Source organism: Rasamsonia emersonii, assembly GCF_000968595.1.
Source record: "Rasamsonia emersonii CBS 393.64 chromosome Unknown ctg1118621760310, whole genome shotgun sequence".
Taxonomy (NCBI): domain Eukaryota; kingdom Fungi; phylum Ascomycota; class Eurotiomycetes; order Eurotiales; family Trichocomaceae; genus Rasamsonia; species Rasamsonia emersonii.
The window spans coordinates 35,792-62,623 of NW_013563089.1; the positions used below are offsets into that span (position 1 = coordinate 35,792).

Genomic DNA, 26,832 nt, shown 5'->3' on the forward strand with positions numbered 1-26,832 from the left:
TTCTAAGATTGAAGCCACCTGCTGATTCTCGCCATCCCGTGAATTGGATTTTCTCCCTCGACCAGCACCATGGCCGAACCGACAAAGATCAAGGTTCTTGGCCGTGAGAGTATTGTTGCCGACTTTGGCATCTGGCGGAACTACGTGGCTCAGGACTTGTTATCCAGCTGCTCCTCCACGACTTATGTTGTTATCACTGACACGAACATCGGCCCCATTTACGCTCAACCTTTTCGCAATGCCTTCGAAGCCGCTGCTGCCGCCGTGTCTCCCACTCCCCGTCTGCTGATTCATGAGATTCCTCCCGGCGAAATCTCGAAGTCTCGTCAGGGCAAGGCTGATATCGAGGATTGGATGCTCAGTCAAGACCCGCCATGCGGCCGGGATACTGTGATTATAGCCTTGGGGGGAGGTGTGATTGGAGATTTGACCGGATATGTCGCAGCAACCTACATGCGAGGCGTGCGTTTCGTCCAAGTGCCGACGACGCTCCTGGCCATGGTGGATTCTTCGATTGGAGGGAAAACCGCTATCGACACGCCGTTGGGAAAGAACTTGATCGGGGCGATCTGGCAACCGACCAGGATCTATATCGACCTCGAGTTTTTAAACACTCTCTCCGAGAGGGAATTTATCAATGGCATGGCGGAAGTTATCAAGGTAAATCACGTCGAATCTTGGGTTAGGATCCTTGCTCACAGCCGTACAGACCGCGGCTATCTCTGACGAAAACGAGTTTACGGCCCTCGAAGACAACGCCGAAATAATATTGAAAGCTGCGAAGAGCAAGCCAGGTAGTGGTCGGTTTGATGGCATTCGAGAGATCCTCAAGCAACGAATCCTCGCCTCAGCCAGGTACAAGGCGTACGTTGTCTCAGCCGACGAACGCGAAGGTGGTCTACGAAACTTGCTTAATTGGGGCCACTCCATCGGCCATGCCATTGAGGCGATCCTGACTCCACAGATCCTGCATGGCGAGTGTGTGGCCATTGGCATGGTTAAGGAAGCTGAGCTCGCAAGGTACCTTGGCATCTTGAAGGGGGTTGCTGTCGCACGCGTTGTCAAATGTCTTTCGAGCTACGGGCTCCCAACTTCCCTAAAGGATCAACGAGTTAGGAAACTCTCTGCTGGAAAGCATTGCTCTTTGGAGCAAATCATGGCCAATATGGCATTGGACAAGAAGAACGACGGTCCAAAGAAGAAGATCGTTCTTCTATCGGCGATTGGACGAACCTATGAGCAGAAAGCAAGCGTGGTGGCTAATGAGGCTATCAGAGCGGTTTTGGCGCCTAGCATTGAGGTTCAGCCGGGCGTTCCCAAAACACTGAATGTGACCTGTGTGCCACCAGGTTCCAAGAGTATCTCGAACAGGGCTCTCGTTCTTGCGGCTCTCGGTTCTGGAACTTGCCGTATCAAAAATCTGTTGCACTCCGATGATACGGAAGTGATGCTCAATGCTCTCGAGCGGCTAGGCGCTGCTACCTTCTCATGGGAAGACGAGGGTGAGGTGCTCGTCGTCAATGGAAACGGAGGCAAACTGCAGGCAACCCCTACGCCGCTGTATCTGGGTAATGCCGGTACAGCCTCAAGATTCTTGACGACGGTTGCGACCCTCGCCACCGCAGGTTCTGTCGATTACAATGTCCTCACTGGCAATAACCGCATGAAACAACGACCGATTGGAGATCTGGTCGACGCTCTTACAGCGAAAGGGGCCCAGATCGAATATATGGAGAGGACGGGTAGCTTGCCGCTGAAGATTGCTGCCTCTGGCGGATTTGCTGGTGGGAGAATCAATCTCGCTGCAAAGGTGTCCTCTCAGTACGTTTCCTCACTGCTGATGTCTGCACCTTATGCCAAGGAGCCGGTGACTCTGAAGCTTGTGGGTGGCAAGCCGATCTCTGAGCCTTATATTGACATGACCACTGCGATGATGCGAGCTTTCGGTATAAACGTAGAAAAATCTACAACCGAGGAATACACTTATTACATTCCCCAGGGCACTTACACCAATCCGCCAGAATATGTTGTGGAAAGTGACGCTAGTTCCGCCACGTATCCTCTGGCAATCGCAGCAATAACGGGTACCCGTTGCACGGTTCCGAACATTGGTTCGAAGTCTCTTCAGGGAGATGCGCGCTTTGCGGTCGATGTCTTGAGACCAATGGGCTGCACAGTTGAGCAGACGGGGACTTCGACGACGGTGACGGGCCCTTCGGATGGCATTTTGCGACCACTGCCCAACATTGACATGGAGCCGATGACGGATGCTTTCTTGACAGCTTCTGTTCTTGCTGCTGTAGCCAGAGGTGAGGGATCGAACCACACGACACGGATTTACGGAATCGCAAATCAACGGGTTAAGGAGTGTAACCGTATCAAAGCTATGAAAGATGAACTGGCTAAATTCGGTGTGGTTTGCCGTGAGCACGATGATGGTCTTGAGATTGACGGGATCGATCGGTCGACTCTACGACACCCTGAGGAGGGAATCTTTTGCTATGATGATCACCGTGTTGCGTTCAGCTTCAGTGTTCTAGCCCTGGCCGCTCCCCAACCGACTCTCATCCTTGAGAAGGAATGTGTTGGTAAGACGTGGCCCGGCTGGTGGGACACGCTCTCACAGATTTTTGGAGTAAAACTGGAGGGCAAGGAAGTGGTAGAAGACAGCAAAACATCCGGGACTGCACGCACTGACCGGTCGTCTGCGTCCATCCTCATCATCGGCATGCGCGGTGCTGGCAAGACCACAAGCGGACGCTGGATCGCGAAAGCCCTGAATCGTCCCTTTATCGATCTCGACATCGAACTGGAAACTCGGGAAGGCCAGACGATTCCAGAAATCATCAAGGAACGAGGCTGGGAAGGTTTCCGAGAAGCGGAATTCGCTCTACTCCAGCGTGTGATTGCGGAGCACCCTACCGGCTACGTCTTCGCGTGCGGAGGTGGGATTGTCGAGACACCGGAGGCGAGAAAGTTACTCATCGACTACCACAAAAATAAAGGAAACGTTCTCCTTGTCATGCGGGATATCAAGCAAGTAATGGAATTCTTGCAGATTGACAAGACGCGTCCAGCCTACGTTGAGGACATGATGGGTGTCTGGCTCCGCCGCAAACCATGGTTCCAGGAATGCAGCAATATTCAATACTACAGTCAGCACAGCAGCTCGAATAAGCTTGCGCTTGCCTCAGAGGACTTCACCCGGTTCCTCAAGGTCGTCACTGGGCAGTTGGATTCTCTGGCCATCATCCGGGAGAAGGGTCTGTCCTTCTTCGTGTCTCTCACATTGCCTGACTTGCGTCCACATGGAGACCTTCTCAAGGTTGTGTCTGCAGGGTCCGACGCAGTTGAACTCCGCGTCGACCTGCTTGAGGATCCCGATTCTGACAGCGGAATTCCTTCCGTCGACTATGTTGTAGAACAGATTTCTTTCATCCGCAGTCGTGTTGCTCTGCCTTTGGTCTTCACCATCCGAACGAAGAAGCAAGGCGGCCGGTTCCCGGATGACGCCCATGACGCGGCATTTGAATTATACCGACTTGCAATTCGAAGCGGATGCGAGTTTGTAGACCTCGAGATCACGTTCCCGGACGACATGCTGCGAGCTGTGACTGAGATGAAGGGCTACTCCAAGATCATCGCCTCTTACCACGACCCGGAAGGCAAACTGTCTTGGGCAAACGGGTCGTGGATCCAATTCTACAACAAAGCCCTACAGTACGGAGACATTGTCAAGCTGGTTGGTGTTGCGAAATCTCTGAATGACAATATCGCTTTGAAAGAGTTCAAGGACTGGGCGGAACAGTCGCACGATGTTCCAGTCATTGCTATCAACATGGGTGACAAGGGGCAGCTCAGCCGTATACTCAACCGTTTCATGACTCCGGTGTCACATCCAAAGCTTCCCTTCAAAGCCGCTCCAGGCCAGCTCTCCGCGTCGGAGATTCGCAGAGGCCTCTCGTTGATCGGCGAAATCAAACCCAAGAAATTCGCACTCTTTGGAAAGCCCATCTCGGCCTCCCGATCGCCGGCTCTTCACAACACGCTCTTTGACCAGATGGGACTCCCACACGAATACGGCCGCTTCGAGACCGACAATGTTCAGGATGTCAAAGACTTGATCCGCTCTCCAGACTTCGGCGGTGCCTCCGTCACGATCCCTCTCAAGCTGGACATCATACCTCTTCTGGATGAGGTTGCTGAGGAGGCTCGCGTCATTGGCGCTGTGAACACGATCATTCCAGTTCCGGGAGACAAGGGCCAGCCGACACGGTTGATTGGACGCAACACCGACTGGCAAGGCATGGTACGCTGTCTTCGGGAAGCAGGGGCATATGGCTCTGAGGGCGACGTTAGTGCACTCGTTGTCGGCGGAGGAGGCACGGCGCGCGCAGCTATCTACGCTCTGCACAGCATGGACTACTCCCCCATCTACGTCCTGGGACGATCTCCAGCCAAGATGAAGGAAATGGTCTCGACGTTCCCAGCGGACTACAATATTCGCATTCTGGAGGATGCCTCCGGAGTCGACGTCATCCCGCGGGTGATGATTGGGACGATTCCAGGCGACGGCCCCATCGATCCGGGCATGCGCGAGACCCTGTGCTCCATATTCGAGCAAGCCCAGAAGATCGACGGGGTCTCCAGCGGTCGACGCGAAGATGCGCCCTCTCGGGTGTTGCTGGAGATGGCCTACAAGCCTGCGGTGACGCCTCTGATGCAGCTGGCGAAGGACGCGGGCTGGGTGACGGTGCCGGGTCTGGAGGCCCTCGTTGGGCAAGGAGTGTATCAGTTCGAATACTGGACGGGTATTTCACCGGTCTACGAGGACGCAAGGGTGAGTTCCATATCCTCTGCTGCCTGTTGTAAGTAAGCAACGCTGACTTCTCCTTTCTTCCTTTCCAGGCCGCTGTGCTGGGTACCAAGACCACTCCTTGAATGTTCTTCCATGATGATATATATGTACGAGAAAAGGAGGAATTGGTGAAGTAAGAAAAGAGATGAGAAATAAAAAGCTTATGTGACGAGGATCTAGTCAGAAAAAGAAAAGAAGATAGATTTCATTAATTCCTTTCTATTTACTAGCAGCTTACATGATCAAAAACTATATAGAGAGCACGATCGTCCACAGCTTTTCAACATTTTGCGACAGTTTCCGCTATTCTCTTTTTTTTTATCTTGTAGTCTTTGTTTGTTACTTACTACTACTCAAAATTTTCGTTGCAAATATTTCACTTGAGTGCTAGATTCCAAGAACAAGTTCTCTATTTCATCCTCCGGCTCTCTGAAACCATTAATAAGTACATACATGCAACTTTCACACACCGCAGCAATGGCAATCACGGAATCGCGTCCGGGAGTTGGGAATCCTCCCCATGCATCTGTCGAAAGAGCGGCTCCCAGACTGTGACCGCGCGTTTGGTGACGTGCCCATTTCCCATCTCGGGCAGGTTGTAGAAGATTAATTTGTCCGCGGAGCACTCGAGTACCTCACCCGCCATGCCCGTGTCGTCCTCCAAGAAGAGTCGGTAAGCATCTAGAATAGTCTTGACTGGCGTCAAACTGTAACAGAACCAGTTGTTTAGCGGGTAGCTTATCATTTCAAGAGACTGTAGATAACTCACCATTCTGGCGACACCGCGGCAATCATTTCCAGCGGGACAATTGGCGTAGAAACAATACCCGGAAGGACGCAATTCACGAGGATATTATCTTTTATATTGAGCAGCGGAGCAACCCCTCGAACGAGCTGGATGACATTTGCCTTGACCCCGCAGTATTCTGGATAGGATCGGTGCGGGAAGATGCCGCCGATGCTGCTGGTGACGACGATCTTGCCCGCCGGTCGAGGCTGGTTGTGCCGCATAAAATGCGTCGCGAGCACGACTCCGTAAATGACGCCCTTGTAGTCAATATCGGTGCAGGAGAGATCGGGCTCAGGAGGGATATCGTCGATGCCTTTGCCGCGCCGGTCGAGGATGTAGATGGAGGACTGGTCCACGATGCCGGCATTGGCGCACAGCGCATCGATGCGTCCCCAGAGCTGGTGCACCTGGCGAAACATGTTCGCCTGGCTCTGGTAGTCTGCTACATCGGCCTGGAAAAACAGCGCGTTCTCGCCCAGGCTCTTCACTATGTCTTCGCCCGCCTGCCTCCGGCGACCAACACAGGCGACTTTCCATCCATGTGCGTAGAGAGACTTCGCAATGTCTATTCCTGTGCCTGACTGCGGTGGACATTTATCAGTGTGGTTTTTGATACAGATCTCTCTCTTGGTTTTTCTATGTTTCTGCGTGATCACAACTCACCGTGGCACCGGTCACAATGGCGACTCGATTCGGAGATCGATCTGCCATTTTCCCATCCGTCATGTTATGGAATTGATCTGGATTTATGTCGTCTGAGAGAACGACAACACGACAAGGAAAATGCTGTCTGAGAGGGTAAGCGTTAAGCACGAACAATAAGTATTAAGGAGGATAACAGTTGAACCCCCTTCTTTGCGGGGTGATCATCGCGATCAACAACTATCCAATGTGATATTTACCAGGGTCCACAGCGTTCTGAGTGATGAAGCTCTCTGACGGCAAAGACATCCCTGCTAGTGCACGCCTGGCTTGATTTCCGTGGCCACTACGTATGGCGCAGCCAAGAATCAGTTTGACCTCGACATGGGCATTTCAGGGTATGTCGTTTGCTTACCCTGCCGCTGACGTGCACAAGGTGGCGGATGCGAGTCTCGGTTGGGACAGCCGACATAAGAATCCGAAACAAGAGTACTACTGGGCAGAGGTCAGGGACGCCATCATCAAGCCGGTACTGGAGGCGAATAGGTTTCTCAACAGGGAGACGAGCAAGGTCTTGTTGCATGGAGACCGTGCTCTGGATAAGCAATTTCAGGCGGTTTTGAGGGAAGCTGTGGAGGGGGTGTTGCCAAACAAATCGGCCATTTTCGCGCTGGATCCGGTCTATTCTGCTGCAAGGGGGGCAGCGGTGATGGCTAAACGGGTGTATTGGACTTATAATAGCACCAACCATGTCGAGAGCTATGTCAATGAGGGATAGACGGTTGTCTATTTAAGGAACTTTCCCCAGTACATACAACTTCTCTTTTCGTGAGTTGCCTTCGAGTCTCTGTTTTGTCTGCTCGACTGGTTTGAAGAGAAAGTCCTGTCGATGAAGATTTCGTGAATTTGATGTTGATATGCTCATACCCAAGAATGAACCGGATATTTCGAAGCTTGATGTATTATATCAATAGCCACAACAAACCAAGATAGGTAGATAGCTGCAGTTTTGCGATAGCTACCAAGCCAGGTATGAGGGGCTAAGTACGGAGTATCTTATCGGGACAACGGACCCATCCTGATTTAGAATTTTAGATGCAGATAAGAGATTACGGAGTCCACTTCCACAGCCTATCGAGATCGAGGATCCATCCGGGGCTCGATAAGACATCAGCCCCACCAAAGAAAGTACTCCATACTAATGGATATACATACTCTATACAATCAGTCAGAGAGATTCGTCTTTCCTGCTCGTAGGTGTAGGAGTCACGCTCTCCCACCTACCTACCTATCCTCCTGACACAATACCAGTAGAGGACGGTATAATAATAGTATATAATAAGGGAGTCGACCAGTTTCTTTTATTTTCTATCGCGATTACAAGGCATACCCGATTATCGGCCAGGTTTCAAATCTTATCTGACTAACCTCGGAAAGAGCCGGTAATATATAGGTACCCCTGCATAGCCTGTGCTGTGCATGAACAGCATGCTGCATAACAATCATGCCCAGGTCAATAGTAATATCTCGGCCGGAGCGAAAGAAATAGGATAGAAGTGAGACAAGACACCTACCTATCTACATATCTACATATCTACCTACCTATGTAGGAAGGCCTTAAAAAAATCTTTTTGCGCAATCAGCGATGCTACGTTGATAATCAATGAGTGAATAATGTATAGCACAGCATAGTTGCAAAACATAAAACGTAACCGTAACGGTAGTATGGACTTCATGATGAGCATTGCCGACAGCCGGGTTGCCCTTACAGGAAGGAAAAGGAAAACCTTCAAAGACCAGACCAGACCAGACCAGACCAGGTAGGTAGGATTTAATCCTTCCTTTTTTTTTTTGCGTTGCGTTGCGTTGCGTTGAATGTAACAACTTGTCGCCCGGGTTAAAATTTTTTTTCTCTCGCTCTATCTATTCTTAGAAGTTAATGATAGGATGCTTATCGATCAACCGGCCGGTCGGATTCCCAAGTCCGACCAGACCCGGCTCGGCTAGAGTACAGAGTAGGAGGCTAAGCCGCCAAGGCTGCAGGTGCTAAGCCCACAAAACAAAGTTTTACTAGTTTACTAACGGGAAAGCTTCTAGAATCGATCGATCGAAAAAAAAAAAGAAAGAACGAACTAGAGCAAAAAAATTTTTTCTTACCTCGATCCGATCGGAAACCTTAGCCAAACGCAAAAGCCGCAACCCAACACAACAGGCTTTTTGTTTGTATCGGAAATACATACATACATACCTGTGCTTGTAACTTTACCCCTACCAGGTAGCAAACCTGCGCCTAAACTAAGGCTGTGGTCTGCATCCTGCAGGAGGTATTATGTTCCATTCATTCTATGGAAATCACTCACTCACTCACTCACTCACTCACTCACTCACTGAACGAAAATAGTGCAACCAGAAAAAAAATTTTTAGCCATTTTCGCGCTGCAGGGTTTATACTACAAGCACCTACCTAGATAGGCAGGTACAGGCTGTGTCCGGGCGATTTGGATATCCAGCGTCCCATCAATTTTTGTTATTAGGCTAATTCACACAGCAAGAGCGTAAAAAAATGCCAGAAGAAAAAATGTTGAGAAATAGAAGAGCCTATTTTTGTAAGAGTATTGAGCTCAACAAAATTCTTGGTGACGCCGTAGCTGATGTTTGTGGCGATTTTTTTTCCTCTCCATGACCATGCTGAACGTTGGGCCCTGCTCTCTTCTGCATGTCTTTCGATTAGATAGATTTTCGACATGGGAAATTTATAATCGCTCGAGTTGCGGACTCGCGGCTTAACGGGCGATCTCGGATTCTGCTCTCGGGCGAACTGGCCAATTCTCTTCCGCTCAGGAAAAGCAAAATCTGGACTTCATGCCAAGGTCTTTCCTGCATGTACTTCAGTGTTGACGCTCAGCTGTTGTGTTCTGCTTGTATGTCAAGTACCCCAGATTTTTTTGCAGGATGGATCCAGACCCATCAGCACGGATGTGGCCTTGCGGATACCTATATTGTTGGAACAGGAAATATTTAGTGTTCTGTTCTGGACTTGTGGTGTACCCTGGAATGATGAGGCTGCAGATCCGCGCGCTTCGCGGGTTAGCTGAATCAGGAATGGTTCTAGAATGAGATTTCCGGTCTAGACTCGTTACTACTCCAGACTCCACAACACAAAACGGCCAAGAATGCAGATTGTGCTGCAGGACACTGGACATTATTACAGAGTACTCGACTCCAAGTCGTGTGTTTGGGACGAGGGCAGGTGGTAGACATTACGGATGGTTGAAACAGTTTACAGGAAACTGTCTTCACAATCGGAATCAGATGCCGATCACATGTGTTTAGACAGCAATGCATTCAGCTGGCATTATCTTCTCAGACTGTTCTCAATGCGGCGTTTCTTGGGTGGCAGAGTCAAGGCACTCAACCGACACCTGCTAGCGCAGCCGATCGGCACTCCCAACTCTTTCCTCCCGGTCCGAAATCGCTGTTATGCAGTACACAGCTTATGCTCAATAATATGCCGACCGGCGTCGGAATAAACGTCATTCAGGCTGAATTGTTGCAAAAAATGATGAAGTGTATATTACTCCCTGCCTTTCGCTGCTGTCTCAGCTGAACTCAGCAAGTCGAAATTGCCCCGCAGAGCCGCGAGACATCGGGCTGGGCAAGAACCGGGGTAATTGGTCGGCATCCATGGATTGCCGCGACATCGTGCCCGACGCGTGCCATAACAACAGCATCATAGTCATCATCCGTGTAGTCCGTAGAAGCTGGAAATTATAGCTGGCATGTGACCCGGCATGACTGCGCTCACCGGAATGAACGTCAACGAATTACAAATGTATCGGCGACAATAATAACGGATATGGATAGATACTTCCCGAGTCTCGCGACGTCTTCTGACAAATAGTCAGCTGACCAGTCGTCGCCAGATCAGCCCATACAACAACTGCATACACGTCGTCATACTTGAGTAATCGGGCTCACTCTGACCTCTTCCTCGGCTACTCTGCCCTTGGAATGCACGGGTGTACAAGATCAGCTGACCAAGACTCACTGACGAGCCACAACCAAGCTTCCAACAGTACGGAGTAGTCTGTACAGAAAAATTGGTGCCTACGGAGTACAGGAACCGTGGCTTGACGCGATTCCATCCTGCAGATCCATGCTCGGCTGGATATGCTAATGATGAATAAAGATCTGATCTGATCGACAATGGATTGTGGCTGTGCAGTAGACAGCGCTGTCTATTCGCTGCCAGTCTGTTGGGAAGCGACCGTGACGCTTGCCTGCAAGGAACCAGCCACAGCCAAGATATGCATGGAAAAAGTTTTTTCTTCAGGGAAGCTGCAGTGCACTGATGCAGGCCAGTCTCGGGGTTGGCCGACAGCCAATCACATGCAAGCCGAGTGTGGCTGGTGCCCTCCCCCTTCCGTGCGCGAGTGCCGGCCGGAGGAATGTCGGAGAATCGGAATGGACAACGAAGTGTGGCTGATGCAGACAGAGATTTTTCACCAGCCACAGGAAGGTGCCGGAAGCAACTCGGCCGTGACAGCCGGCGTGGACAGCGCTGATTGGCCATGACTCATGGAGCCTTGCCAAGACAGGCCTCTCTGTCAGCACGGCGGTCCGCGCAGATCAATACCGCCAGCCGGTGTGTATCGTAACAGTGCTGTATCGACGGATACGCCCGGGGCTGGCGAACGGCGGCGTTACCGATCATCCCGTAAGCGCGAGTCTTGACGCTTAGTTTGCATGTCATGCATGCATGCAGCACACCTGCCAAGTACAGGCTCTGCGTCATAGCATCCATCATAATAATAGAACCCCGACAACCGCTTCTTATTTCTGCCCATTCCACCCCCCGGTTCCGTCATTCGAAAGGAAGCAAGAAGAGCCATTTTTATTAATCACAGTCTCTGGCATCATCATTGTTCAAAGCAATTTTTCCTCAGTCGTTGCCTTGCCATTGCTTTCTGGTCCGTGCCCCTCCTACCCAACCAGGATTTGGAATCAGGCACGCAGCCATCCGTTTGCCTACTTTCGGTCGAGTCAGAAACCAAAAAGAAAGACGACTCGTCTCATCATCGACTTACAAAGACATTGCGCCCGGTTGTCGTCTCGGATTTAAACTTGACTCAGCCCGGCTCTGCTGTCGCGTGGCCTTTGTCTTGCCGGAGCTTTCCAGAGCGTTCGATGGCTTGCCAGTAGATTGTCTGCATAAGCAAGCACGCAACCTCTACAAGACTTGATTTCCGCTGCGACCTTGCACGGCCACGGTCAGGTCAGTCAGCAAGACAGGCTTATCGGATCTGTCGTGGTTGTGGACGCTGACCCACGGATAGCCCTAGCTCAAGGAAAACCTTCCCGCCAGTGCGCCGACTATATATTAGGAAGACGCCCCTCCCCGGGTGGCGATCCCTCGTCCTCGCCTCGTCCTCTTGGGTACCCACCTGCTTACTCTGACGTCTCCTTACCCAAACTATGCTTGCGCATCCTTCTGTACGTAACGATCCCATCACACCGTGGCCGCGTCCCATCAACCACCTCCTCCTCCTCCACAACAACACCTCCGCCAACCTCGACAACTCCATCCAGATACAAGACAACCAACTCCCTCCCGACCTGCTTCACGACATCCACCAGCAGCAGGCTCTGTTTCAGCATCAGCAGCAGCTTCTGGAGTCGCCGTTCCAGTCGCCCGACCGTCTTGACCACTTGTCCTCTCCGCCGTCATCCGCCTCGGCCTCTCCCATCTTCTCTTCACCAGCCTTCTCGTCGCGATCGCCCGCCACGGCGATCTCGAGCGACTTTCCGACCGTCCTTGACGGCGGTCTGTTTGAAACCCCATCGTCCATGAGCGCTACGTCGTCATTCAACCCGTCCATCCACATTCAGCCTTCGACCTCGTCGCCTTTTTCTACACCACAGTTTGCAACCGGTTCGCCGATGTTGGCGCAGCACGGAATCGCATCGAATAATCACGGCTGGGACGGCGACGCCAACATCCAGCTGCTTAGTCCGGCCAGGGCGCAGGGCGGTCTTGCACAGCGATCAGGCCTGCAGGGTGGTGCGCATAAGAGGGCATCATCCGGCTCCTCCGGCACGACGGATTCCACTTCGCCACAGGCTGCTGCTGCATTCAACCACAACCAGAACTCGTCGTCCTTCTCGCCATCCACGACGAATCTGAACGGGTTTACTGACAGCTATCAAAATTCCAACAAGGCGCTGCCCACTCCAGTCCAGACGCCCGTGCAGAACTCCTTCCTGGCAGCACCCTTTCAGAACTACGACCCGTCCTCCCAGAATGGTGACAATGCCGAAGCCGAGAGAGCGATGAGACAGGCAGTCATGGAACAACAGCAGCAACAGCAGCAACAGCAACAGCAACAGCAACAACAGAATTCCCAACAACAGTCTCAACAGCTTCCGCAGCAGGCAGCAGCGGATGACGAGGCGTTCCACTACTCCATGGCGCCGTCAGCCTCCAGTCTGAGTCACCACAACTCCCCGGTGACCCCGCAGACGACATACGACGACTTCGACGATGGATCCAAAGCAGTTGTCCGTGGTGAGGACCGATCTCCTGACTTTGACCGGTGGATGGATGAATACTTACAGCTCGATACACGTTCAGACTTCAACAACGGCCAAGGCGCAGCGACGGTACCCATGGGGGTACCGAAGCTGAACCGGACGATCTCGGATATCTACCAAGACGAGCTGTACAACGCTACCGTCGTTCCCACGCCGCAGCAGGCTCGCAAGCCAAATCCGAGCCAGGCCCAGACCACCCAGCCCCATGGTGGCGCCCTATCGCAGCCTATTCGCAGACCGTCTCCAGGCTGCCAACCGGGGCCACCTGTCGGCACGGTCGCAGTCGCCTGCCAACAACCGGGAGCGGTCGCCTTTCCGTCAAGGCTCCCCCCTGGCACCTGATTTCCGTGCCGCGCGCCTCCAGCAGTCGGGTCTCGCGTCCACCATGCAGTTGCCTCATACCAACGGCATGGACCTGGGCAACCAACCGGACAACCAGGGAGAACCCAAAACCATCTCTCCCAAAGATGCACTGTTGGAGTACCACGAGGGCCCAGAAGACACTGCTATGCCATCGCTTTTCCCTACGAGCCAGGCAGGGCCCGACTACCCTGTCGGCGGCAATGGCGGCGGCGGCGACAACTTCGACTTACGTCGGCAGAATGCATCTTCATTTCAGCCTACGCAGAACTACTCGCAAATAGAGTCCTTCCCCAGTCAATATACGCATCAGGCCGCCGGTTTGCAGCAGCCATTCAACTTCATGCAGCAGCCTCAGAATCTTCAACAGCAACAGAACAACCTGATGCAGCAAACGCCTAATTTCTCGGCGTCACTGACCACCACCACCGAGGCGACTCCCTCTACTGCTGCACCGGTGCAGCAAACCCAGGCCGAAGCGGCCAGGCGACCTGATGACACCTCGTCAGACTCTGGCACCTACACCTGCACCTATCACGGTTGCACGCTACGCTTTGAAACGCCCGCCAAGCTCCAAAAACACAAACGGGAGGCACACCGTCGAGACGACCATGGCAGGTCTGGCTGGCCGTGACAGTCATGGCAATCCTATTCCCGTGCGCAACTCCCAAGCTGGTCCCCACAAGTGCGAGCGGATCAACCCGTCAACGGGCAAGCCGTGCAACTCGATCTTCTCTCGGCCCTACGACCTGACACGACACGAGGACACCATCCACAACGCGCGCAAGCAGAAGGTGCGATGTCATCTGTGCACGGAAGAAAAGACCTTCTCGCGCAACGATGCGCTCACCCGACACATGCGCGTGGTGCATCCTGACGTCGATTGGCCTGGCAAGCAACGGCGCAAGGGCAGAGAGTGAGGGGTGCGGGGAAGCCACTGAGGGGGGCGCGCATTACAGAAGGATGTGACCACTTACGACGCGATGCCGCAAGCCATCTGCGTACAGCAGGGCCGACTTGTCCATATCAAAGAAGGGAGATGTTTGTGCAATTGGCCTATCACTGCCGTGCTTGCACAGCGAGGCGATGATGGGACCATGACGGAGGAGCCATCTCCCATCGACGTCATCCACTAAACTGGCTATCCTGGCTAAACCCTTTTGGGAAAGGACCGTCGCTCTTCCTCGGCCGGATCAGCAGGCCACCTTCCGGATTGGGCACACAGCCTTGCAGCCTGACGGATGCGCAACCGCAATGACGTCACTTGCGGTCTCCCTTCGACACATACAACTGAGTTCGGACGATGTCAAATGAATGCCGTGTCGAGATCTGAACCGTTGTTTTGCTGCGCCCATGACAGACCTCCCGGGCAACTCCCTTGCACGGATCTGTGCTGTCTCCACAGAAGGCTGGTCAAACATGTCATATCATTCCCCGCTTCATTTTTTCGTTACTCGTGTTTTTCCCTAGACTAATGACTGTTTCATGCCTGTGCTTTCATCATTACTAGACGGTTGCCATGACGATCCTTGGTTTTCATCTCGTTTCGTATTGAGATTCGGAAAGCGTTTTGTTTTGTTCCCGTACTGTTTGGTTGCTGTCATTACCGGGATCTGTTTGGGATGATGCTTCGCTAGTCACGCCCTTGTTGATGAGATTGATGTTCACATGATGCTGTATTATATGTACGATTGCTATGTCCTGCTACGTCATGATGTTTCTGCTGTTTTCTTTCGATTCTGATCTGTTGCATTTGGGCGGTGCATTTCAAGGGATTCGGTTGGGCTGATATGCACACATGCCATAGTACATAATCTGTCCGTGGCAGGATGCTCTTGTAATTTTTATGATCCTGTCCACCGCTCTGTACATTATGAGAACTGTATTATAATATGACTGGACAAGATAGATAGACTGTATAGTTGAGCAGAACAAAAGCGTGTTGCTTGTGAGACCACAGCCTTTCTCGTAAAGTCCGTACTCCGTAAACCGGAGGAGCGGTTCCGCGTGGTGCATGCAACTTGCATTGCATCGCGTCGACAGAGTGAGTACATCAGTAGTGTGGCTTGACTAGGTGCAGAAACGGCGGTGAATCAAGATCACTCGACTTCCGTCCGGTCAGAATGCTATTTTAGCTAGCAATCTCCACACTCCACATAGTCATACTAGTTCCATTCTTGCGGCTATGTATGAGGCTACGAGGCTATGAGGCTATGCCGCTATGACATTGACAATGACAAGCCACCTTATTAAGTTTACGGATAGATGATCCGTTGAGCGGGATCAAATTATCAATGGCTGTGCAGGCTAAAATAAAACATGAACAATGAATGGATGGATGAGGCGAGGCGAGGGGACTGATCTACATGTATTCGGTTTTTCCTAAAAATAGTAAATTGTAGAATCTTCTTTTTTTTATGTCTGTCTGTTTGTTTGTTTTTGTTTGGGTTTGGTTGTTTGGGTTTGGTTTGGTTTTGGGTTTGGGTTGTTTCAGTTGGATTACGTTGGTAGGTAGATAGTTCTAGCTCTCCATAGATTAAGGATATACTGTATGTGTACTGCCTATTGTATGGGCTATTTCTAGTAACTACAGGATCCTAGGTAGTTCAAAATCCAAGACACATTGTTTCTTTTCTTTTTTTTCCTCTCTCTCCCTGATGAGTTTGACTTTGTACATACAGTGCATGTGTATGTACTGTACATACTTTGCTATCGCATCATATCGCATCGTATCATATCATATCATCGACAACGATCAACGGCAAACCTGAGACATAATGTATGTAGGCGAGGAAGGAAGTGAAGCCTTTCTTTCTTTTTCTTGCTTCTTGCAGCGATAGTAGCGTATTGGCAATCATTTGAACTGCCAGAGCGGATCTCCTCGCTCTGGGGCTTCCATCATCGTCATCACTATCAAATCGACCATAGGTTTTGCTGGGTGTGTCTGTCGTGCGACCACAGGGAGTTGTGTGTATTGCGTCGTAGTTTGCCCTTTGCTGGCTACAGGAAGTTGAGAAACTTGGTGTTATCGATCAGATGAGATGGGTTCGTTGTCTGTAACTGTACTGTACAATGTAAATACGTATAGGTAGACTCGATGCTGATCCGGCCTGCATACTCCGTACAATAAATACTCTGCAGTCTGCTTCACCATAGTCTGGCGGTCCGTCTATCAACTCTTCTGAATCCTGCCAACGACGAATTCGCATTTCCAAGGTCGTGAGAAATCATCGTGGGACCGGTCTATCTTTCTAGTGGTTTTTGTTGTTAGTTAGGTACAATCCAGCCATGGCCTGCCCAGTTTGGAGCCAGTCAACTATCAACTATCAACCGGGAAATCAGTGGTCGTATGGCACAGTGAAGAATAGCCTAGAGGCTGGAGAATATACTCCTGTTATTGCTTATCTCATCTATGGAACGATCGTCAGCGCCTGACACCATGCTGATATGGTGGTCTCTGTAATTGAGTCCAAGACTCCTGACAATGATGAGGATGTTCTTGCTGTCAGCAGTTTTCCCGCCTGTAGTGAGGTAATGCCAATTTCTCTCCGTACGAGAGGTAAATAAACAGCCATCATGAGGACAACTACTAGGTTGGGCAAGTTTTCAAGTTCCAGGCATTTCTCCACATATCATTCTGATTATTCCTCGTTTCATTAGAAGGCTGGCTGGCTGGCTGGTGCCTAGCAAGCTGTGAACAAAAAAAAAAATATCATGCTCACACGCGGATTCGAACCACGGACCTCATGATAACCTCAGATTACGAGTCATGCGCTCTACCCCTGAGCCATGCGAGCTGCGATTGGCTCGTTGTGTCTTGGCTTCGAGCTTTTTGAGCGAAGAGGTGTCTGCTTAGTCAAAGTGTCAAGTTGGTCTAGCCTAACCTAAGTGGGAAATCAGCAGTCGAACGAATTGATTCCTCAGGCAGAAAGCATCGACACCTGAGACACGTATGCTAACTACGTACCCCTTAGTTACCTAAGGAGTAGATGGAGAAGGTGGGAGCAGCTTGCACTTATGTACTGTACCTCTCATTAAGATGGATGTTTTTTACGAAGAGAAAGAAATATAGCAGAGAATATGAGATTTAAGGAGGTAGAACGGTGCGATTCCTGACATTCCGACGCGTTGGTGTAGTATCTACGACGCGTGATTTGCTCTGAATACATAGTTTCTACGGCTGAGCATGGTATACTACTATTGTGGCGAAATAATAATAGGATTAAGCGTAGAAGCAGGCTCTTGTGATCCTTATTCTTATTAGTTATTGTTATTCTTGCCCGGACCGTCTGAGGTGTCTGTATTCCCTGGGAATCACCGTCTCTGATACCTACTGGTCGGAAAATCGCTATACTGTCAGGTCAGTATGCGATATACAGGAGATTGTCTAGGTAGTATCCATCCCTGTCAATATCTTTTTGGTCGCGAAAAAAAAAGTGAGGTTGAGTATATTGACAGCCTGTGCGTCTCTGCGCGGTGGTAAACTGCTGTCCGACTTGCGATTTGGCGTAGCGCGCGCGAGCCTACTTCTGGACTTCGCGACAAAATGGCCAGAAACGACTGCACCTCTCCATGACACAAATATGGTAAATTAATTTTTCTGCGTAGATAAATCCATGCACTTCTTGCGCTGTGTCTACGAGTCTACGAGTCTCCTCCGCTCGGATACGGTGTCGCGTAAGGTAGATGGGATAACCAGCACAGTATGTATTCCACCATCGGTGGATTACTGCATTGTGTCAAATTATAGCTTGAGTATATCTCTCCTCGAGTAATTATTTTGCAGTCATATTGAAATGCTGACAATGGGAAGATCAGTGGACAATACATACACCCATTCGAATGTAGCTGTTGTGTTCGGTGAATTTATATATCTTCACGGATGTCGGTATGCCCCCCTGTGCGACATACGCCACCTTCACTGACAACACTTCACACAAATGCCAAATAGAAAATATTGCAGATTTATTTGATAAATATTCATTATATATGCAATTAAACCATACATTGGGAGGAATTCTCCAGTAAAGACATGTCTTAACTGATAGATTGGGATTGCATTGCTCGGCTACGACTACGAGGTTCCTACCTCCGACCGTGTGCTGGATTCGTTGCGCAAACCGAACAAAGATGCACACAAACTACAATAGAATTATTCATGGCAGCAAAACGGGATTGTACTACGCAATCCGCATGAATAGCCGATAGATACGATGTCACTATGACCGAGCACATACACCAAGACTACGTATACAATACTCACTAGGCAGCAACGTCGACCTGACGCGTCTATACGGCCACGGCACACAAAAATTACAAGTACACTCAAATCCGTTGAATCAACTGATCATATTCATATCATGCGCGAATCGATACCGAACGCGTGATCTAACTCCAGTCCACCTGCATAAAACGGCCGCTATGATACAGAAATATGGCCCGCAGACCACCAGCCGAGTAGAAGTTGTAATAGTAAAATGCACAGCAAAAAAACAAATCCCAGACCCATTAGACGTGAAAAAAACGATTCAGAAAACACCCCGACGACCCAGTCATACCGTGAACCAACCCAGAAAAGCAAACCGGCGCGTCACTGCTGCGGCGAAACAACAGACACGTCGACCGCGCAGGATGGCCATATGAGAAAGAAGAAAAAAATGTTTAACCACCGAAACCGTAGAGAGTGCCTAGAGAATGTTAGATAAGATCGATGAACGACTGTTTTTGAGGATTGCACTTACGTCCTTGTCTCTTCAGAGCATAGACAACATCGAGAGAGGTGACGGTCTTCCGCTTGGCGTGCTCAGTGTAGGTGACAGCGTCACGGATGACACCCTCAAGGAAGGACTTCAGGACACCACGAGTCTCCTCGTAGATCATGGCGGAGATACGCTTGACACCACCACGGCGTGCCAGACGACGAATAGCGGGCTTGGTGATACCCTGGATGTTGTCACGCAAGATCTTGCGGTGGCGCTTAGCACCACCCTTTCCGAGACCCTTGCCACCCTTGCCGCCTATCCAGGACGCGTCAGTAAGCGTTGTTCATGTTGTAGGAGATCATCGCGTGCCATGACGATGATCCAAGGATAGAAGCTACTTACGGCCAGTCATGTTGACAGTTGGGGGTTGTTATTTAAAGATTTAAGGTTGTCTTTAGTGGGAGGTGGAGAGAAATTAGAAGCTGAGCAGCGGAGTTGAATGACGATGTAGACTGAGATAGAGATGGAGGGAGAGAGAGCCGGAGCTTCTGGCGCGGGAGATATTTCTATATGGAAGGGCACTTCGCGGGGACTCGCTGGAATCACGCGCTAGCTGGGGGATCTACCAATCAGAGCGCGCATGCCCGGCAGCGGCCTTGATCTGGCGCCCTTCCCTGTCGGGAAGCCCTGATTGCCTGGGTGCCGAGTGATCCTGCCTGAAGGGCGCAGTCCAGCGCAGATCAGGGGGCAGGAACCCTCGGCATTGATCCAGGGGAGCCCGCGACATGCCCTGATCCCAGCAATTTCGCCGCAGGACTTTGTCGTGGTTGGGATCAGGCAGGAGGCGCCTGGTATTCTCGTTCGTTGATCCTGGGCTCTGATTGGCGGCCAGGAGATGTCTCGCTTAGCGCTCGGCGCAAGGGCCAAGCTTCCGCATCTGGGCGACCTTTTGATTTTCCCCTGCCAAACTGGCCCGCCAAAATCACGCTTATTGTGCTCAGCTTTCGGGTCGCTTTTCTGATCAAATTCAAATCGCGCTAAGTCCGCCCAACTGGCGTGCAACGCACCCAGATCACCCACCCGCCCGTCGCCTACTACAAATACCTCCCCCCACCCACTTCCTCCGTGTTTCTTACAACTCACTCATCTCATCCACTCATCGTCACCCAGCGTCACAACCATCGGTTCCATCAAATTTCCATCACCAAACCCATCTGAAATCATCAAATAAACACCGTCGCAATGGCTCGTACCAAGCAGACAGCCCGTAAGTATCTCTTTTTCATCACCCTCAACCGTCGTTGTGGTCGGTGGCGCCGTATCGCGTCTCCGACCGTGACGCGCGGGTCAATCACCCTCACCAATTTGGAGTCACCACACTAACCGCATCACCTCTTGACAGGTAAATCCACTGGTGGCAAGGCCCCCCGTAAGCAGCTCGCCTCTAAGGCCGCTCGTAAGGCTGCTCCCTCCACTGGAGGTGTCAAGAAGCCTCACCGCTACAAGCCTGGTAGGTGAAACTCGACGCGCGTCACGTTGGCTTCCAGCAACAATCAACTAACAGCATCAAGGTACCGTCGCTCTGCGTGAAATCCGTCGCTACCAGAAGTCCACTGAGCTTCTGATCCGCAAGCTTCCTTTCCAGCGTCTGGTCCGTGAAATTGCTCAGGACTTCAAGTCGGACCTGCGCTTCCAGTCCTCTGCCATCGGTGCTCTTCAAGAGTCCGTTGAGGCTTACCTCGTCTCCCTCTTCGAGGACACCAACCTGTGCGCCATCCACGCCAAGCGTGTCACCATCCAGTCCAAGGATATTCAGCTTGCCCGCCGTCTCCGTGGTGAGCGCTCGTAAATAATCTCATCATGAGTCATAACGACTTTTTACTTTCGACTTGACTCTTGATCTCCTGGGTTGGCGATATGGGGGCTTTGCGTGTTTTTTTTCTTTATTTCCTTATGACTACTGGCGAGAAATGATGGGTTCTGCTTTTTTATCAATGGGTTACAATACTGGGTTGTCTATTTTTCTATTTGAGCACTGAACAGCAATGGTCGAAGAAACGGCTGGGTGAATAGGTCGGTCATGGGCGTATCCCATTCGGAATGTATATTATCAGACCAACTTTGTGGCAATAGACACTATTGTCTTCCACTTCAGCCTCGTGTTTCTATCTGCCTTTGCTATAGCTAGTCTCTAGGTAGTAATTCACTCGATTAGCGAGTAATCTTCATTTTCTGTCGGCTTGTGGTGATATGCGTGGTGTGATGCGGCACGGTCGCAAGTGTAGGCAGGAGTCTCGTGCGCGCTCAGGTGCTCTCCAACAGCCATCAACCGCGTGACAATCGTAATGACTCATTCAACTATTCTGCCTAGTGGATGCCTAGACTAGCGATAGGATTCTATCGTTACGTCCATTTTACGAGCAGAACTAATTTTTTTTTTTCGGCGATCAATCAGTCGGTGGCAATACGATGAGATAAGGATCAGTATCAGAATCAGGGGAATTATCATCTCTCACCTGACCATGATGTGTGGTGGCGAGGGGCCTACTCCGTATGTATGATTAGGTAATATACGAGGCAGGTCGCTGTAGAATTGTGAGCTTTACAATGCTTTTTTTTTGGCTCGGAAGAATAAAAAAGCAGTGTACTCTGTATGTGGTACTTCGTACAGTAGTGATAGTCCTGGGAGCAGGCTGCAGGCGCTGCTAGCCCAAATCACGTGGTACTATCCTAATCGCAGGTTATGAGATCGCGTACCTACCTCGAGGCTCGGGGGCAGTATCTCCACGTAGATACTTAACAGGTTTCTTAATTTGGGTATAATGTCTGTGTTTTCATGCTCTAAGTATTTTATTTTTAAAATTTTTTTCCCCGACATAGTGACTATAGTTGTGCGTTCCACTTGCCAGTTAGGAGTGTCGTAGGAGTTTAGGAAGAAATATATATTTTCACATTCGGGTCTGTTAAGCATTCCAGCACCAACAACGCGTTTTTGTCGGCGAAACAGGCAGTCAGCCATAAGGCAAAGATCCAGTCTGTATTGATACTAGCACTCTAGTAAACAGGAATAATCTAGGAAGTCTCCTGGTGAATTTGAGCCCATATTTATGCCTGTAGGCATACAAAGAGGTCAAAAATAGATCTTGTCTCTTTGTGCCAGAGCTCTGAGGTCTTCCGCATCCGGCGACGGATGGTGAGCAAACACAGAGATCGCCGACAGTTTTAAATAGAAACATCCCACCACTTTTTTTTTTTCACCATTTACAAGACGTACGACAGATATCTTTAATCGCAAGTTGATGGGAAGTTCCGGGAATAAACCAATCTCACCCTCGAAGCAGCAGGTCATGTGTTTGTGACAACAAACGGCAAGGAAACACGTCAACCTTCGAAGGCTCTTCCCCTCTAAGGATTTCGGCTTACAGTCAGTCTATTCCCGTATGATGATCTTTCCTCACGACTGTCGTCCTTAGTTCTGTCAGCTAGGATTTCTGGTTATTACACAAGAATCGATGACTCGATCAGACGTCCCTGTTCACTCGGATTAGGCCTACTCGACAGGGCAACAGTATGGCATCGGATTGGATTGCTGTCATTCAGACCAGGCGTGATGATGGATGGATGGCTTTAGGTGCCTACAACAATGAATTTTCCTCGCCTGTCCATGATCTTCGATTCTGGATTTTCCAAATGGTGACTACACTAACACGATAAAAATAGTTTGCATCTCTCTGCCATTACTCAACTGCATATCGACTGCGATGACGTGCAGCGACACAGATGTATGATAGATCACAAGGATGATGCCTGGGGAATGATCTAGAAGGCAGTGGGCATCTCCAGATCTTCAGAAACCAGACTGACCGGAGCGGGTGATCTCCGGTCGCTGGCTGGGCGAGTTGCAGTGGGCCTGCCACACAGCCCTGCGCAATCTCCCACCCAGGCTCTCCGGTGGAATTAATAATACTAGGTACTCTGTATTATTATTATTTCTGCTGAGCTTAAATCTCACCAGCTTGCGATGTAACGGACTTAAGGCAGCCGGGGCCGCCAACTCGGAGCAGAATCCTACCGGGCACCGGCCAGCTGGATCCAGCCCCCAACGACCCAGCGGCCGGGAGATTGGGTTAAAGCTGAGGAATTTCGTCCGTCCTGGACCTGATTAGTGATCAGGGTGACGTGCACGGCGTTGTGCATGAAAACGGCAGACTTATGCAAGTTGTGCACCTTCGTCGCCGCCAACCTGAAACGGCGCCGCGGCGAACCGAGGCTTATGACGCTTTCGACTGCCGGATGGAGCTCGACTGCCAATGGAACGGCATCGATGGCCGGTAACTCCGAGGCTGTATTTCCTTCCTCGCAACGGGCAGCGCCGCAGCTTGGCTTTTCTCGTATCTTTTTTTTCTTCATGCCCTGAAGAAGCATCCGGATTCGATGGTTCCTGCTAGTGTGGAGAACTGGCTGTGCATTATTTCCGGATCGATACAACCGAGGGCGCTGTCCGCCGCGCATTAGAGATCTGAGTTCATCTAAATGCAGACGCCGGAGCTAGCTTCTGCAGATTTTGCGCGTGGCCATGAGTGGAGATTGGGCTCGTATCTTGTCTGACCGTCTGACGATAGGATGATTTATTTAACCTGAGGCTCGTCCAGCCTTGGCGGGATTCCTTTCCAGGTTGTATCTGTACACAGGCAAAGAAAATTTTTTTCCCCTATCCATCTTCCACCAGAGTCAAAATATTCTAACCCTCCCAGAGACCTTCCTATCGAGGGGAACGTCGTTGTGCATACGTACGATTGAATCCTGTGCTGCTTCTACCGCTTCCTAATCCGAACAGAAAGAACAGCCAGCCAGGGACCGCCTACCATGGCGGCACGCAACACAAATGGCGAGGTCGAGAAGATCGAGCCTGTGAAACCAACACGAATCCCTTACTGGCGTATGGTCTTTGACCAGGCCGGTGTTACACCCGAAGTTGTCAACTACCCTTACCCCGGGTCCGGGACGGAGGAAGATCCGTACGTCATCCAATGGATCCCCAACGACCCTCGCAATCCCATGCTCTTCGGACCGGTGAAGAAATGGTTTATCACGATGCTCGTGGCGATCGCCACATTGGCCGTGGCTCTCGTATCGTCGGCGTATACGGGTGGTATTATTGAGATCATGGAGCAGTTCCGGATTGGACAAGAGGTCGCGACTCTGGGTGTCTCGCTGTTCGTCCTGGGTTTTGCTATCGGCCCCCTTCTGTGGGCGCCTTTGAGTGAGCTCTGGGGACGACAGCTGCTCTTTGTTGGGACATACTGTGCGCTCACGGCGTTCAACGCGGGTAGCGCCGGCGCCCAGAATTCGTGGACTCTGATTATCCTCCGTTTCTTTGCTGGTGCCTTTGGGTCTTCCCCCCTAACAAATGCGGGTGGCGTGATCGCAGACATGTTCCCTGCCTCTCAGCGCGGTTTGGCCATGAGTCTCTTCGCCGCCGCACCCTTCCTGGGTCCTGTCCTGGGTCCGATCATCGGTGGATTCCTCGGGATGAATGCGGGATGGAGATGGGTGATGGGCTTCCTGGCTGCTTTCTCCGGTGCGCTCTGGATCGCTGGCGGTCTCCTGGTTCCCGAGACATACGCGCCCGTTCTGCTCCGCCGGCGCGCTGCGAAGCTGTCGAAGATGACGGGCAAGGTATACCGGAGCAAACTCGATGCCGACCGCGGCAAGGTCTCTCTTAAAGAGGCGTTCGCCACCGCCTTGTCGCGCCCGTGGATCCTGCTGTTGAGAGAGCCCATCGTCTTCCTGCTTTCCATCTATATGGCCATTGTTTACGGAACGCTCTACATGCTCTTTGCGGCCTTTCCCATCGTTTACGAAGTCCACCGTGGCTGGAACCAGGGTGTCAGCGGTTTGTCATTCCTGGGAATCATGGTTGGCATGCTGCTTGCAATTGCCTACACGATTCCCGACAATAAACGCTATATCAGGTTGGAACAGGCACATGGGGGCTTCGCGCCTCCGGAGACTCGCTTGCCCCCATGCTTGATCGGAAGCGTTTGCCTCCCTATTGGTCTCTTCTGGTTTGCCTGGACAAACTATCCCTCCATCCACTGGATGGCCAGTATTGCCGCTGGTGTTCCCTTTGGATTTGGCATGGTTCTGGTCTTCCTGAGTGTGATGAACTATCTGATTGACTCCTACACCATCTTTGCGGCCTCCGTCCTGGCCGCCAACTCCGTCCTCCGGTCGCTTTTTGGTGCCGCTTTCCCCTTGTTCACTACCTATATGTACAACAACTTGGGCATTCACTGGGCGTCGTCCATCCCGGCATTTTTGGCGCTCGCCTGCGTCCCATTTCCGTTTCTCTTCTACAAGTACGGTAAAAGCATCCGTGAGCGTTGCAAGTTCGCCGGCGAGTCGGCCGCTTTCATCCGGAAGCTGCAACAGCGAAACGAGCCCCAACCTGAGCCCGAGGAAGAGAGGAAGGAGGAAGAGGAGGAGGGAGTCTTCGACCGCACAGAAGCGCCGCCGCCTCATCGTATCAGCGCTGATTCGAGCGACTCTGACGTGGACGAGCTGCCGAGAACGCAACGGACGCATTCTGTTGCGTCCACTCGGACAGGCACTACCATGTCCCGCGTCAAGACTGAATACGACGGAAACCCATACGACATCGACCGTGTCAACACACGGCAGTCAGATTTCAGCCTGCGGAAGTAGTGGACTTCCGTCCTTACTCTGATCTGTACTGTACAGTTTTCGATTCGATCTGTACATATATAATTCCCGTCCATCGACACCTCTACCTCCTAATCCGCATATCTCGAAGACGACTTGCATCTTGGCGCAATTGGTCGAAGGGATTGGTGTATATTATTTCACGTGTGCATGTGGATTCTATATAGAGCTTGTGTGTTCATGTTTGTTTCATGTCTTGAGGATACCATGCGATCAAGCTGTTGGGGTATCTGAGCAGGACTGTAATGTACTTAATGATAATGATATGTTAATAGAAAAAAATGAAAATGAAATATTTTTCAAAACCACTATCTTCTGCTATGATTACTCGACACTTGACTTGAAAGGCCATTGTCATGTGACACGGCATATACAGGACGGCCTCGCCGAGAAACGGAGTTCGGCACCCGCAGCGTCATCCGTGGGGTTGCTGACGCGTCCTTCGTTGGCGGGCGGATTGATAATCTGTCGCGATCTGCAAAGCCGAATCTCGTTGGGATTCTGCTTGTCGTTCTTTTTTTACCTCTATTTAAATTTCCTCTCACTTTTATTGCTCATCATGGCGTTCGTTATTCGTTCCATATAGATTTCTTTTGTGTAGCGCTTTTTTTTTTCCCGGCTGTCTGTCCTGCGATACCCTCCCTTTCCTTCCTTCCTTAGAACTTGGATACCAGATCTCGTCAGATTTGCGCGCAGTTGCGAGATAAATTTATAATTATAGAACGATACACAATACAATCAACTACCTGGTTCCATTCACGCATACTCCGTTCACATACGCACAAGTTAATTACGACGCTTACTGTCCGATTATCATCGAGGAGTCGTTTCGACCGAGAAAATCGGGGAATAGAGAAATAGACTCAACGCGCATATTGCTGACGGAGATGCTTGCTGTCCCGGCAAGACGGCCGGCATCCTCGATTTCGCTGAGATACCGAGTACACCGAACCGTGCAGCGACGAAGTAAGTCGACAGAAGCTCACACCAAAGCAGACTCAGGAGGTCTCTCAGAGAAACCTGCAGCAGGCGATCACAACGGCCCAGATGTTTCCTCGACCCCGCCGCCGCCGCCGCCGCCGCCGCCGCCTGCTGGTTCTGTCGCGTCCCCGGCCGGAGCAGCCGGTGCGCCCCTGACGACGAATCGATCCGTGTGGGAAATG

General features: G+C 51.0%; 7 protein-coding genes across 7 annotated transcripts; 5 read left to right on the forward strand and 2 right to left on the reverse strand.

Annotated features, from left to right (window-relative positions):
* Positions 1-69: 69 nt before the first annotated feature.
* T310_5643 (Shikimate dehydrogenase) lies at positions 70-4,876 on the forward strand (the record flags this gene model as incomplete). The annotated part of the gene is made up of 2 exons (XM_013471498.1): positions 70-660; positions 710-4,876. 2 exons carry the CDS (start codon positions 70-72, stop codon positions 4,874-4,876), a joined length of 4,758 nt encoding a protein of 1,585 aa, XP_013326952.1.
* A 466-nt stretch (positions 4,877-5,342) lies between these two features.
* On the reverse strand, positions 5,343-7,041 carry T310_5644 (15-hydroxyprostaglandin dehydrogenase (NAD(+)); the record flags this gene model as incomplete). Its single annotated transcript, XM_013471499.1, has 3 exons — positions 5,343-5,565; positions 5,628-6,292; positions 6,706-7,041. 3 exons carry the CDS (start codon positions 7,039-7,041, stop codon positions 5,343-5,345), a joined length of 1,224 nt encoding a protein of 407 aa, XP_013326953.1.
* Positions 7,042-11,765: 4,724 nt separating this feature from the next.
* Positions 11,766-13,875, forward strand: T310_5645 (C2H2 transcription factor (Rpn4); the record flags this gene model as incomplete). The annotated part of the gene is made up of 2 exons (XM_013471500.1): positions 11,766-12,950; positions 13,129-13,875. 2 exons carry the CDS (start codon positions 11,766-11,768, stop codon positions 13,873-13,875), a joined length of 1,932 nt encoding a protein of 643 aa, XP_013326954.1.
* Positions 13,876-18,902: 5,027 nt separating this feature from the next.
* T310_5646 (Histone H4) lies at positions 18,903-19,355 on the reverse strand (the record flags this gene model as incomplete). Its single annotated transcript, XM_013471501.1, has 3 exons — positions 18,903-18,928; positions 18,983-19,258; positions 19,346-19,355. The coding sequence occupies 3 exons, from the start codon at positions 19,353-19,355 to the stop codon at positions 18,903-18,905; spliced, it is 312 nt and encodes a 103-aa protein (XP_013326955.1).
* Positions 19,356-20,185: 830 nt separating this feature from the next.
* T310_5647 (histone H3) lies at positions 20,186-20,792 on the forward strand (the record flags this gene model as incomplete). Its single annotated transcript, XM_013471502.1, has 3 exons — positions 20,186-20,210; positions 20,346-20,453; positions 20,515-20,792. The coding sequence occupies 3 exons, from the start codon at positions 20,186-20,188 to the stop codon at positions 20,790-20,792; spliced, it is 411 nt and encodes a 136-aa protein (XP_013326956.1).
* Positions 20,793-23,809: 3,017 nt separating this feature from the next.
* Positions 23,810-25,651, forward strand: T310_5648 (uncharacterized protein; the record flags this gene model as incomplete). The annotated part of the gene is made up of 1 exon (XM_013471503.1): positions 23,810-25,651. The coding sequence occupies one exon, from the start codon at positions 23,810-23,812 to the stop codon at positions 25,649-25,651; it is 1,842 nt and encodes a 613-aa protein (XP_013326957.1).
* A 577-nt stretch (positions 25,652-26,228) lies between these two features.
* On the forward strand, positions 26,229-26,832 carry T310_5649 (uncharacterized protein; the record flags this gene model as incomplete). Its single annotated transcript, XM_013471504.1, has 2 exons — positions 26,229-26,233; positions 26,391-26,832. Coding segments are annotated over 2 exons (447 nt in total), but the record flags the coding sequence as incomplete, so codon positions are not given.